This window comes from Pongo abelii, chromosome 20 (genome assembly GCF_028885655.2).
Source record: "Pongo abelii isolate AG06213 chromosome 20, NHGRI_mPonAbe1-v2.0_pri, whole genome shotgun sequence".
NCBI lineage: Eukaryota > Metazoa > Chordata > Mammalia > Primates > Hominidae > Pongo > Pongo abelii.
Window position 1 is genome coordinate 51,375,193 of NC_072005.2, and position 14,135 is coordinate 51,389,327.

General features: G+C 49.5%; 1 protein-coding gene and 1 pseudogene across 2 annotated transcripts in view; both read right to left on the reverse strand.

Moving 5' to 3' along the window:
* The window catches only part of CKM (creatine kinase, M-type), a 36,397-nt gene that overhangs the window by 21,880 nt on the left and 382 nt on the right, over positions 1-14,135 (reverse strand). The window contains exon 1 of one of the 2 annotated variants that reach the window (XM_054540700.2): positions 13,861-14,119. The exons of the other annotated variant lie outside the window; for it this stretch is intronic. Within the exon in view, the coding sequence (XP_054396675.1) occupies positions 13,861-14,001 (141 nt within the window). The 5' untranslated portion in view covers positions 14,002-14,119. Of the gene's footprint in view, positions 1-13,860; positions 14,120-14,135 lie in introns of those variants that run through there. 2 annotated transcript variants of the gene reach the window in all.
* LOC100432537 (small ribosomal subunit protein uS9-like) lies at positions 5,596-6,496 on the reverse strand (annotated as a pseudogene).

Genomic DNA, 14,135 nt, shown 5'->3' on the forward strand with positions numbered 1-14,135 from the left:
CAAGGTAAATGAGTATTTGTTGACTAAATAAATAATAGTAACTGTATCTGGCAAATGTAGGCGAGAGTAACCACTACCCAGCTTAAATAGAAAGAACCCTGTTATCGGCTGGGCGCGGTGGCTCACGCCTGTAATCCCAGCACTTTGAGAGGCCGAGGCGGGCGGGTCACGAGGTCAGGAGATCGAGACCATCCTGGCTAACACGGTGAAACCCCGTCTCTACTAAAAAAAAAATACAAAAAAGAAAAAAAAATAGCCGTGCGTGGTGGCAGGCAGCTGTCGTCCCAGCTACTCGGGGTGCTGAGGCAGGAGAATGGTGTGAACCCGGAAGGCGGAGCTTGCAGTGAGCTGAGATCACACCACTGCACTCCAGCCTGGGCGACAGAGCAAGACTCCATCTCAAAAAAAAAAAAAAAAAAATGGACTCTACTATCATATATTAGGTACTGACAAAATCGTTGGAAGGGCTGAAGGAACACTGCTCGAGCCCCAGAACTACTTTCCTACTTTCCCTCTGGAAAATCTAGTCTTTAGCTTTCCAGCCTCTTCATTGACAGGAGAATGTGCTAGAAGGAGGTTATCATGGACACTAAACAGCCACTCCACAAACAAGCTTTTGTTTGTTTGTTTGTTTGTTTAGACATGGGTTCTTGATGAGGTCTCACTATGTTGCTCAGACTGGAGCACAGTAGTTATTCACAGGCACAATCATAGTGCATTGCAGCCTCCAATTCCAAGCCTCAAGCAATCCTCCCTCTTCAGCCTCCCGAGTAGCTGGTACTACAGGTGCACACCGCCACGGCAGGCCCTGACAGTTAACTTTTATTGAATATACCTATATATCAAGTACTATGCTAAGTGCTTTACATATGTTGACTTATTTAACATCCCCAACAATAAGGCTCAGAGAGGTTAAGTGACTTGCCCAAAGCCACACAGCTGGAAGGGGGCAGAACTGGGAATCAAATAGGTACAAGGCTGCCAAGAATGGATTCAGGCTTTGGTGAAAATAACTTCCAGGCTTCTCCCTGACGTCAGACTGTATTGTCAGCCTAAGGTCTCCTTCTAGGTCATCAGGCTCTAGTGTACTCACTTCCCTGACCCATCTCCCATCACCCCAGCCATCTGACTTCAGGGTCCAAGCACTTTTATGGGTATTCACTAGTTTAATTTTCCAACAGTCCTATGAAGTGAGTACTGCCTTTTTTTTTTTTTAATTTACTTTTCTTCTGGGAGTCTAGAAGGTACTGCCGCTTTTACAAATCAGGAAAGTAAGGCTGGCCCAGAGAGGTTGCAACACTTATCAAAAGTCACACAGCAGGGAAGTAGCAGAACCGGACTGGACTAGGCTGTCAGTCCTGGAGCTCGTCTTCCTAATCTCTTCCTGATCCCCACTTCTTCATGTCGAAGCCCCATTTCACAGAGGACGAACGCTGGGGCTGAGAAAGGGCAAGGAAGTTACCTAAGGTCACAGCCAGTATAACTGGAATTACAGTCTACACTCTTCTCCCTCCATTCCCAAAGCAGCCCTGCCCTCAAATCCTGTCTTACTCTTAAGTATCTCATCTGTCTCTGTCCCTACCCTCAGGAAGAGGCTGCCACCTCCAGGAGAGACTCTGGGAGGGCAGCACTCCACCCCCATGGACCACCACCCTGTAATGCCCTCCCCCATCCACTCCTCAAATCTCTTTACGATGCTATTTGACTCACAGAAGACAAGTTGTAAATCAAGGCCAGCCCCAGGGGTGGGGAGTTGAAACCCTGCCCATTCCTCCTTTCTGTTCCTGGAGAGCCAGGCCAGCCTGCAACCCCATAATCAGCTGACTAGGGTCTGGTCCATAGGGTAGTGGGTGGTGAATAAGATAACGTCTTTCATGGCTCCCAACTTGTCCTGCCCCAGTCTCTCCAAATCAATCAATCTTTTTTTCTTTTTCTTTGAGATGGAGTCTCACTCTGTCACCCAGGCTGAAGTGCACTGATTCGATCTTGGCTCACTGCAACCTCTGCTTTCCGGGTTCAAGCCATTATCCTGCCTCAGCCTCCTGAGTGGCTGGGATTCCAGCTGCCATCCACCAGCTTGGCTAATTTTTGTATTTTTAGTAGAGACAGGGTTTCACCGTGTTGGCCAGGCTGGTTTCCAACTCCTGACCTCAAATGATCCGCCCTCCTTGGCCTCCCAAAGTGCTAGGATTACAGGCAGGAGCCACTGCGCCTGGCCTAATTTTTGTATTTTTAATAGAGATGGGGTTTCACCATGTTGGCCAGGCTAGTCTTCAACTCCTGACCTCAAGTGATCCGCCCGTCTCAGCCTGCCAAAGTGCTGGGATTACAGGCATAAGCCACTTCACCCAGCCCCAGATCAATCAATTTTATCAAATTAGCTATACATTTCCCTCTAGGTGCTGCTTTAGCTTTATCCTAGGTTGTTTTTTGTTTTGTTTTGTTTTTTTCTTGATGTTGTTTGTTTGTTTAGACAGGATCTCACTCTGTCTCCCAGGCTGGAATGCAGTGGTATGATCCTAGCTCATTGCAGCCTCCATCTCCTGAGCTCAGTGATCCTCCCACCTCAGCCTCCTCAGTAGCTGGGATCACAGATGCGTGCCATCACGCCCAGCTAATTTTTGTATCTTTTGTAAAGACACAGTCTTGCTATGTTGCCTAGCCTGGTCTTGAACTCCTGACCTCAAGCAATCCTCCTGCCTCAGCCTCACAAAGTGCTGGGATTGCAGGTGTGAGCCACCATACCTGGCCTGTTTTTCTTTGTTGTTTTTGTTTTTGTTTTTTTGAGACAGAGTCTCAGTCTGTTGCCCAGGCTGGAGTGCAGTGGCGCGATCTCGGCTCACTGCAAGCTCTGCCTCCCGGGTTCACACCATTCTCCCGCCTCAGTCTCCCGAGTAGCTAGGACTGCAGATGCCTGCCACCACACCCAGCTAAACTTTTTGTGTGTTTTTAGTAGAGACAGGGTTTCACTGTGTTAGCCTGGATGGTCTCGATCTCCTGACCTCGTGATCCGCCTGCCTCGGCCTCACAAAGTGCTTGGATTACAGGCGTGAGCCACCACACCCGGCCCATACCTGGCCTGTTTTTATATTCTATTATCGTTTCAAATGTATTTTTATTGGAACTGTTATATTTGGAGTGTATGAATGTTCACACTTATTCATATTTTATTTTCTCAAATCTACTCTTTTTTTTTTTTTTTTTTTTTTGAGATTGAGTTTTGCTCTTGTTGCCCAGGCTGGAGTGCAATGGCTGATCTCGGCTCACCGCAACCTCTGCCTCCCAGGTTCAAGCGATTCTCCTGCCTCAGCCTCCTGAGTAGCTGTGATTACAGGGATGTGCCACCATGCCTGGCTAATTTTTGTATTATTAGTAAAGACGGGGTTTCACCATGTTGGCCAGGCTGGTCTCAAACTCCTGACTTCTTGATCCTCCTGACTCGGCCTCCCAAAGTGTTGGGATTACAGGCGTGAGCCACTGCACTTGGCCAAATTTATTTTTTTTATTGAGGCATAATTTATTTTCTTTGCTTCCTTCCTTCCTCCTTCCCTCCTTTTTTTTTTTTTTTTGAGACGGAGTCTCACCCTGTCACCCAGGCTGGAGTGCAATGGCGCGATCTCGGCTCACTGCAACCTCTGCCTCCCGGGTTCAAGTGATTCTCCTGCTTCAGCCTTCAGAGTAGCTGGGACTATAGGCGCACGCCACCACACCTGGCTCATTTTTTTGTATCTTTAGTAGAGACGGGGTTTCACCATGTTGGCCAGGCCGGTCTCGAACTACTGACCTCATGATCCGCCCACCCAGGCCTCCCAAAGTGCTGGGATTACAGGTGTGCGCCACCGTGCCCGGCCTATTGAGGCATAATTTCTATTCAGTGAAGTGCCCTAATCTTAAAATCAATGAACTTTTATATTCGTGTACATGTGAATAAGCATCACCAGGATATAAATAGAGACTACTACCAGCTCCCAAAGAAACTCTCTCATGTCCCCTCCCAGTGAATGTCTCTCTCTCCTCCAAGAAAATGTTCTCACTGGGCGTGGTGGGAGGCCTAGGTGGGTGGATCACTTGAGGTCAGGAGTTCGAGACCAGCTTGACCAACATGGTGAAACCCCCATCTCTACTAAAAATACAAATATTAGCCGGGCGTGGTGATGCATGCCAGTAATCCCAGCTACTTGGGAGGCTGAGGCAGGAGAATCTCTTGAACCCGGGAGGCAGAGGTTGCAGTGAGCCGAGATAGTGCCATTGTACTTCAGTCTGGGCAACAACAGTGAAACTCCATCTCAAAAAAAAAAAAAGAAGAAGGCCAGGCCACCCTCCGCCTCCCGGGTTCAAGCGATTCTCCTGCCTCAGCCGTCTGAGTAGCTGGGATTACAGATGCGTGCCACCACAACCTGGCTAATTTTTGTATTTTTAGTAGAGACGGGGTTTCACCATGTTGGTCAGGCTGGTCTTGAACTGCCGACCTTGTGATCTGCCCACCTCAGTCCGCAAAGTGCTGGGATTACAGGCATGAGTGACCATGCCTGGCCCATTTGTCTGATTTCTTTTGCTCAACCTTTTGTCTCTTAAGATTCCTTTTTTTCTTTCTTTTTTTCTTTTTGTACAGATGACGTGGGTCTTGCTATGTTGCCCAGGCTGGTCTTGAACTCCCAGCCTCAAGTGAGCCTGCAGCCTCCAATTCCAGGGCTCCAGGCTTAGCCTCCCAAAGTGTTGGTGTGGCAGAAGAATAGGGAATTGGGATAACTGTGGGTTCATCAGGTATAGCCAGTTTGCATAAGCAACAGAATAGCAGGTGCAGTCAGTTCATAGAGGCAGGAGAGCCACAGGTGCATACAGGCTATGTTCTCCCTCCCTTGATAATAAACCACTCCAGGCTCTGATTGACTGCGAACCGGGTCTCCACTTGGGCTCTGATTGGTCGTGAGCCAATCCTTCATAATCTGTAACCAATTGGAGGCCTCTGAAGGGCACCTAGGGGGTGTTGCCGGGTCCTTTTTAGCTTAATAAAAAACCCTAACTGGCAGGCCTAGCGTGGTGGCTCGCCTGCAATCCCAGCACTTTGGGAGGCGAAGGCGGCCAAATCACTCGAGATCAGGAGTTTCGGACCAGCCTGGCCAACATGGTGTAACCCCATCTCTACTAAAACTACAATAATTAGCCGGGCGTGGTGGCACATCCGTGGTGGCTAGTGCTAGGAGTCCCAGCTACTCAGGAGGCTGAGGTAGGAGAATCGCTTGAATGCGGGAGGCAGAGGTTGCAGTGAGCTGAGATCGTGTCACTGCACTCCAGCCTGGTCAACAGAGCGAGACTCCGTCTCAAAAAAAAAAAAAAAAAAATAGACAACCCTAATTGGGGAGGCGCTCCAGCCCGCTCCCACTCTGTGAATTGTCCTGGATAAATATCTGCTTTGGCTTTTGTTGCTTCGTTGTTTTTTTTTTTTCTTTTTTCTTTTTATTGAAACACACTACCCCAAATGCAATAACTTTTTTTTTCGTTTATTTGTTTTGTTTTTGAGACGGAGTCTTGCTCTGTCGCCCAGGCTGGAGTGCAGTGGCGCAATCTCGGCTCAATGCAAGCTCCGCCTCGCGGGTTCACGCCATTCTCCTGCCTCAGCCTCCCGAGTAGCTGGGACTACAGGCGCCTGCCACCACACCCAGCTAATTTTTTGTATTTTTAGTAGAGACGGGGTTTCACTGCATTAGCCAGGATGGTCTCGATCTCCTGACCTCGTGATCCGCCCGCCTCGGCCTCCCAAAGTGCTGGGATTACAGGCGTGAGCCACCGCGCCTGGCCTAATAACTGTTTTTTGTTTTCTTTTTTTGACTCTCACTCAGGCCCAGGCTGGAGTGCAGTGGTGCGATCTTGACGCACTGCAACTTCCACCTCCCAGGTTCAAGCGATTCTCCTGCCTCAGCCTCCGGAGTAGCTGCGTTACAGGTGTGCACCATCACGCCCGGCTAATTTTGTTTCTTGAAATTTTAAAATCCCTGAAAAACTTTATTATACAGGTGTATTTTGGTCGTCATGATGGGCTTATCGGTAGGATTTCTGGTAACAAGCACAGGCACCAGGGCCTCCAAACTTTTTGGACTCACAGCGACGGGGATCAGCTACCAGCAGGGTCTGGTCATACTGGATGAGGATGTCTTTGATCTCCTTCTTGGAAGACTCATCCACATATTTCTGGTAATAGGCCACCAGGGCTTTGGAGATGGACTGACAGAGAGCATAAATCTAGGCCACGTGACCACTACCCTTCACATAGACATGGATGTCCACACCAGCAAATCGCTCCTTGCCGAGACCGAGAAGCAGAACTGGCTCCAGCAGCTTGTATTGTAGTGTGCGCAGCTTGATCATCTCCGGGAGCCGCCCGTTCACCTTGATGAGGCCATCGCCGCGTTTGCAGTCCACCACAGCTGTGGCTGTTTTCTTGCCACCGAAGACCTGCACAGACTGCAGCGGGCCCTCGGACCGCATGGCTGCGAGCGTGAACTAGAGACCCTCATCACATGGCGCTGCAATCGGAAAAACTAATTTTTTTTTTTTTTTTTTTTTTTTTTTTTGAGAGGGAGTTTTGCCCTTGTTGCTCAGGCCGGAGTGCAATGGCGTGATCTCAGCTCACTGCAACCTCCGCCTCCCCGGTTCAAGTGATTCTCCAGCCTCAGCCTCCCGAGTAGCTGGGATTACAGGCGCCCGCCACCACACCCGGCTAATTTTGGTATTTTTAGTAGAGACGGGGTTTCACCATGTTGGCCAGGCGGGTCTCAAACTCCTGACCTCAGGTGATCCACCTACCTCGGTCTCCCAAAGTGCCAGGATTACAGGCATGAGCCACTGCGCCTGGCCATTTATTTTTATTTTTATTTTTTTACATTTTATTTTTGGTTCATGGTTTTTTACATTTTATTTTGGTACATTTTTATTTTGGAGACAGGTTCTCACCTCTCGCCCCACTCTTTTTCATCCAAGCTGGAATACAGTGGTGCCATCATAGGTCACTGCAACCTTGATCTCTGGGGCTCCCACCTCAATCTCCCCAGTAGCTGGAACTACAGGTGTGCACCACCACACTTGGCTCATTTTAACTTTTTTTTTTTTTGTAGAGATGGGGATCTTGCTATATCGCCCAGGCTGGTCTCAAACTCCTGGTCTCAAGCAATCCTCCTGCCTTGGCCTCTCAAAGTGCTGGGATTACAGGTGTGAGCTACCATGCCCGGTCAATAGCTCAAAAATGGATGTCGGGTTGGCTGAGAGTTGGCCAATCCAGGCTGGGCTCAGATGGGAAGCTCTGCTTCATATGGGAACCTTGTGGAGTGCAGGCTGAGGGGAGAGGAACCTCTCAGGGGAAGCCCGTCTCATGGCGATGCTGAGATGCAAAAAGAAATGTTCAAGGTCTCTTGAGGCCTAAGCTCAGAACTGACACGACTGTCACTTGTGCCCCTCTGCTATTGGCCAAAGCAAGTCACATGGCCACACCCAAAGTTCAAGGCCCATCATTTTGTCCTCCTCCACAGGTAAGGATTATATCAGGTGTGCTTTTCTTAAATGGGTCCACACACTCGTACATCCACACACAATCATATTCATGGAACATCTCTGGAAGGATATTGGAAACGGTCATCAGGTTTGCTTGCGCGAAGGGTGTCCGGGGATCAGGGAGAGAGAACGCCTACTTTCACTCTGTAGTCTTTTATTCTCTATGTCTATGAACGTTTTTTCTGACTGCATTCCCTTTTTTTTTTTTTTTGAGATGGAGTCTCACTCTTTCGCCCAGGCTGGAGGGCAGTGGTGCGATCTTGACTCACTGGAACCTCTGCCTCCCGGGTTCAAGCGATTCTCCTGCCTCAGCCTCCCGAGTAGCTGGGACTACTAGCACGTGCCACCATGCCCAGCTAATTTTTTGTGTGCATTTTGTTTTTGGTTTTTTTTTTTTTGAGATGGAGTCTCGCTCTGTCTCCCGGGCTGGAGTGCAGTGGCGCGATCTTGGCTCACTGCAAGCTCCGCCTCCCGGGTTCACACCATTCTCCTGCCTCAGCCTCCCGAGTAGCTGGGACTACAGGTGCCCGCCACCATGCCTGGCTAATTTTTTGTATTTTTTAGTAGAGACGGGGTTTCACCGTGTTAGCCAGGATGGTCTCGATCTCCCGACTTCGTGATCCGCCCGCCTCGGCCTCCCAAAGTGCTGGGATTACAGGTGTGAGCCACCGCGCCCGGCCTTTGTGTGCATTTTTAGTAGAGACGGGGTTTCACCACGTTGGCCGGGCTGGTCTCAAACTCCTGACCTCAAGTGATCCACCTGCCTCGGCCTCCCAAAGTGCTGGGATGACAGGCGTGAGCCACCACTCCTGGCCATTATTTTTTAAATTAAAAAATTTAAAAAATTAAAAAATTTAATTTAAAATTTTTAAATTAAAAAATAATGGCCAGAAGGTGAAAACAGAAAAGCTCCCACCCTATGTACCCATTTTCCTGATGTGGCAAACTAAGGCCTTAAGGGATAGGGTGGAGTATTTGTTGAATGCCATGTTGGATATGCAAGCAATTTCTCCTCTCTGAGCCTCGGTTTCCTTTTTTATTTATTTATTTTTTTAGACAGGCTGTCACTCTGTCACTCAGGCTGGAGTGCAGTGGTATGATAATAGCTCACTGCAGGCTCAGACTCCTGGGCTCAAGCAATCCCCCTGCTTCAGCCTCCTGAGTTGCTGAGACCACATGTGAAACATCACACATGGCTAATTTTTTTTTTAAATATTTTTTTGGCAGGTGGGTGACGCCTGTAATTCCAGCACTTTGGGAGGCCAAGGCAGGCAGATCATTTAAGGTCAGGAGTTGGAGACCAGCCTAACCAACATGGTGAAACCCTGTCTATACTAAAAATACACAAAAATTAGCCGGGGGTGGTGGCGCATGTCTGTAGTCCCAGCTACTCAGGAGGCTGCGGCAGAAGAATTGCTTAAACCCGGGAGGCGGAGGTTGCAGTGAGCTGATATTGTGCCACTGCATTCCAGCCTGGGCGACAGAGCAAGACTCCATCTCAAAAAAATAAACAGGCTGGGCCCGGTGGCTCACGTCAATAATCCCAGCAGTTTGGGGGGCCGAGGTGGGCAGATCACTTGAGGTCAGGAGTTTGATACCAGCCTGGCCAACATGGTGAAACCCCATGTCTACTAAAAATACAAAAAAATTAGCCAGGTGTGGTTCCTGTAATCCTAGCTACTCAGGAGGCTGAGGCAGGAGAATTGCTTTAGCCCAGGACACGGAGGTTACAGTGAGCCAAAATCACGCCACTGCACTCCAGCCTGGGCGACAGAGTAAGACTCCATCTCAAAAAAATACTAATAAAATAATTTTTTTTTTGTAGAGATAGGTTCACCCTATGTTCCCCAAGTTGGTCTCAAACTCCTAGGCTCCAGCAATCCTACTGCCTCGGCCTCCTGAAGCCCTGGGATTACAGGTATGAGTCACCACATCCGGCCAGTTTCCTCATTTTTAGGTGGGGCTGGTAATAGTGCCTACCTTGGGGGGGTCAGCTACAAAGATGCTGGGGCTCTGCTACTCCTTGGCTGTGTGACCTTAGACAAGTTACTCAGCCTCTCTGTGCCTCATCTTTTTCACCTGTGGAATGGAGCGAATCATGGCAGCTGGTGTGAGGATTAACAATTTGTATATAGGAGTTGGCACAGGGCCAGTCTGGGGTAAGAACTCAAACATCAGCCATTGTTGGGGTTGTGCAAAAGTACTTGGAACAGGGCTGGCCTAAAGGAAGGTTTTCCTGGCCAGGTGTGGTGGCTCACGCCTGTAATCCCAGCACTTTGGGAGGCTGAGGCAGGCAGATCCTGAGGTCAGGAGATCAAGACCATTCTGGCTAACACGGTGAAACCCCGTCTCTACTAAAAATACAAAAATTAGCTGGGCATGGCAGCACGTGCCTGTAGTCCCAGCTACTCGGGAGGCTGAGGCAGGAGAATTGTTTGAACCTGGAAGGCGGAAGTTGCAGTGAGCCGAGATTGTGCCACTGTACTCCAGCCGGGGAGAAAGAGCGTGACTCCTTCTCAAAAAAACAAAAACAACAACAGCAGCAACAAAAGCAAGAAAGGCTTTCCTTAGTTAACACTTTCTTCTTCTTTCAATCTTTATCTCATTTAATCCTCACCTCAATGCTGTGTGATGTGTGTGATCATCCCCATTTTACAGATGAAGAGACAGAGGCTCAGCCAGAGATCATTGTTCCCCCGGTTTACATGGAACAGAAATGGCAGGGCCAGGATTTAAACCTAGATCTGCCTGGCTCCCTGCCGGGCTCCATCCCCTGCCCTCCCCCAACACACATAGTATTTACTGGGTACTACCCTGTTCTAAGCCTTTTCTGGGGGATTATACATTAATCCTCACCACAGCCTTAAAGTAAGGTACCTTATGAGTCTCGTTTGAGAGACCAGAAATCTGAAGTCCAGAGAGGTTACTTCTTGGCTCAGAGGGTCACACAGCTAGCAAATGACCCAGCTGAGATTCATCCCTGGGCTGCCTGGCTCCAATCCCTGCACTGCCTGTGGTTAAGCATGTGGCAGATCCAGATCCAACGTCCAGCGTCCTGAGGCCAAAAAAATGGGGGGCAGGGGGAAGGCTCTGCTGCCCCTCAATCCCATGCTGTTGAAATAGCTGGAGCTAGCAGGGGGAAGGCTCTGCTGCCCCTCAATCCCATGCTGTTGAAATAGTTGGAGCTAGCACTTTGGAAGGCCGAGGCGGGTAGATCACCTGAGGTCAGGAGTTCGAGACCAGCCTGGCCAACATGGCGAAACCCTGTCTATACTAAAAATATAAAAATTAGCCGGGCGTGATGGTGCATACCTGTAATCCCAGCTACTCTGGAGGCTGAGGCAGGAGAATCACTTGAACCTGGGAGATGGAGGTTTCAGTGAGCCAAGATCACGCCATTGCACTCCAGCCTGGGCAACAGAGACACTGTCTTTTTTTTTTTTTTTTTTTTTGAGACGGAGTTTTGCTCTTGTTGCCCAGGCTAGAGTGCAATGACGCGATCTCGGCTCACTGCAACCTCCGCCTCCCTGGTTCAAGTGATTCTCCTGTCTTAGCCTCCTGACAAGCTGGAATTACAGGCACATGCCACCAATCCCGGCTAATTTTTGTAATTTTAGTAGAGACAGGGTTTCATCATATTGGTCAGGCTGGTCTCAAACTCCTGATCTCAGGTGATCTGCCCTCCTCGGCCTCCCAAAGTGCTGGGATTATAGGCATGAGCCACCACTCCCTGTGAGATGCTGTCTTAATTTAAAAAAAAAGAAAGAAAGAAAGAAATAGCTGGAGCTTGGCGCAGTGGCTCATGCCTGTGATCCCAGGACTTTGGGAGGATCGCTTGAGGGCAGGAGTTCAAGACCAGCCTGGGCAACATAGGGAGACCCCCATCTTTACAAAAAACAACAAAAAGTAGCTGGGTATGGTGGTGCATTTGTAGTCTCAGCTACCTGGGACTTGGGAGGCTGAGGAGAGAGCATTGCTTAAACCTGGGAAATCAAGGCTGCAGTGAGCTATGACTGCCACTGCACTCCAGCCTGAGTGACAGAGTGACGCCTGTCTTTTAAAAAAGCTAGAGTAGGCCGGGCATGGTGGCTCACGCCTGTAATCCCAGCACTCTGGGAGGCTGAAGCGGGTGGATCACCTGAGGTCAAGAGTTCAAGACCAGCCTGGCCAACATCGGAAACCCCATCTCTACAAAAATATAAAAATTAGCCAGGCATGATGGCGGGCCTGTAACCCCAGCTGCTTGGGAGGCTGGGGCGGGAGAATTGCTTGAACCTGGGAAGCGGAGGTTACGCAGTGAGCCAAGATCGTGCCACTGCACTCCAGCCTGGGCAACAGAGCAAGACTCTGTCTTAAAAAAAAAAAAAAAAATGCTGGAGTAGTTAGGATATGAGTTTGAATTTTTATTTCCATGATTCAATCAGCACCCATTCTCCCAAATGCCTTCTCTGTGTTGGGCCTGTGCTGGGTGGCACTGGGGACACAATGGAGACTGACATGGCCCCTCCTCCCTTCTTGGGGCTCATAATCTAATATGGGACTGACCTGTCTCCCAACACTGATGACCCAGAGTTGGCAGGGCTGGATGTGGGAGCCCAAGAGGCTGGAAACCTGGGAGGTAAGAAAGGGCTTCCTGGAGGAGGAAGCATCAGCACTGGGGCTCAGACAACAGGGAAGTAGACAACCCTCCGTTGGCTGCCATTCGGAGGGAGTGGGGAGCTGTGCCGAGTCTGGAGTTTGGTCCACGGACCAGCAGCGCCCTCTGCTGGAAGCATCCCATAGTGCAGTGACCGGGGTACAGCACGCATTGAGCCATGTATATATGTATGCATTTATTTATTTTTGAGATGGAGTTTCGCTCTTGTTGCCCAGGCAGGAGTGTAATGGTGTGATCTCGGCTCACTGCAACCTCTGCCGCTGGGATTCAAGCGATTCGCCTGCCTCAGCCTCCCAAGTAGCTGGGATTACAGGCGTGCGCTACCACACCCGGCTAATTTTGTATTTTTAGTAGAGGTGGGGTTTCACCATGTTGGCCAGGCTGGTCTCGAACTCCTGACCTCAAGTGATCCAGCCCCCTCGGCCTCCCAAAGTTCTGGGATTACAGGTGTGAGCCACTGCGCCGTCCTCAAGTTATATTAGAATCGTGTCCTCCCAGCTTTGTCCAGCTTACTATTCTAGGACTTGATTCCTTCATTCAGTCACAATTTATTGAGCACCAACTTTGCATCAGGCTCTTGCTGAAGATACAGTGCTGACAATATACAGCCCTGCCCTCAGAGCTGACATAGTAGAGGAGAAAAAGGAACCCATAATATGCAGTCAGTAGCGAGTATTTACTAAGTACTTTCTATGTGCGAGGCCCTGATAAAAGTACTGTCCTGGCTGGGCGCGGTGGCTCACGCCTGTAATCCCAGCACTTTGGGAGGCCGAGGTGGGCAGATCACCTAAGGTCAGGAGTTCGAGATCAGCCTGGCTAACATGGCGAAACCCTGTCTCTATTAAAAATACAAAAATTAGTTGGGCATGGTGGTGGGCAACTGTAATCCCAGCTACTCGGGAGGCTGAGACAGGAGAATGACTTGAACCCGGGAGTTGCAGTGAGCCAAGATAGCGCCATTGTACTCCAGCCTGGGTGACAGAGCGAGACTGTGTCTCAAAGTACTGTCCCTGTGTTAGTTAACATTCAATTCTCAAAGCCTTAGACTATTTCCATTTTATTGACTAGGGAAACTGAGGCACAGAGAGGTTAAGTTACTTGCCCAAGGCCTGCACAGCAAGTAAGTGCCGGAATCAGATTTGAACCCGAGCCCAGTTCTTAGATATCACATTCTCTTGCCAATAACGTAATGCATATTATATAACATAACATAATGATGTGATATATGTTATATAAAATAACTTTAGGGGCCGGGGGCGGTGGTTCACTCCTGTAATCCCAGAACTTTGGGAGGCCGAGGCGGGAGGGTCACTTGAGGTCAGGAGTTTGAGACCAGCCTGGCCGACATGGCGAAACCCCGTCTCTACTAGAAATATAAAAAGTAGCCGGGCGTGGTGGTGGACACCTGTAGTCGCAGCTACTCGGGAGGCTGAGATGGGAGAATCGCTTGAACTTGGGAGGTGGAGGTTGCAGTGAGCCGAGATAGCGGTACTGCACTCCAGCCTGGTGACAGAGCGAGACTCTCTCTCAATAAATAAATAAATACATAAATAAAATAATTTTAGGCCCTGAAAAGTTTTGTGAAAAAAATCAAGAGGAGAATGTAATGTTTTGGTGGAAGGGTGCCATTTAGAAGGGGGCAATCAGGGAAGGCCTACCGGAGGAGGTGGCCTTTGAGAAGAGACCAAAAGACGATGAGATCTGTGGAAAGAGAGATCGAAGCAGGCCATACAACCAAGGAAAAGGCTCCAGGGCAGGCACTGCAAGAAAGCCACCGGTCTGGGATCTAAAGTTTCCATGGTTTTAGCTTGGCCAAGGCCCCTGCGCTACAGTCACCCTGATTGGAGGTGTCCTGGAGGTTACCAGCTCCGCGTGCGAAGTTCTGCCATTCCCGCGGGGCTGGAGCCACGAGGCTGAACTTCCCGCGGGCGGT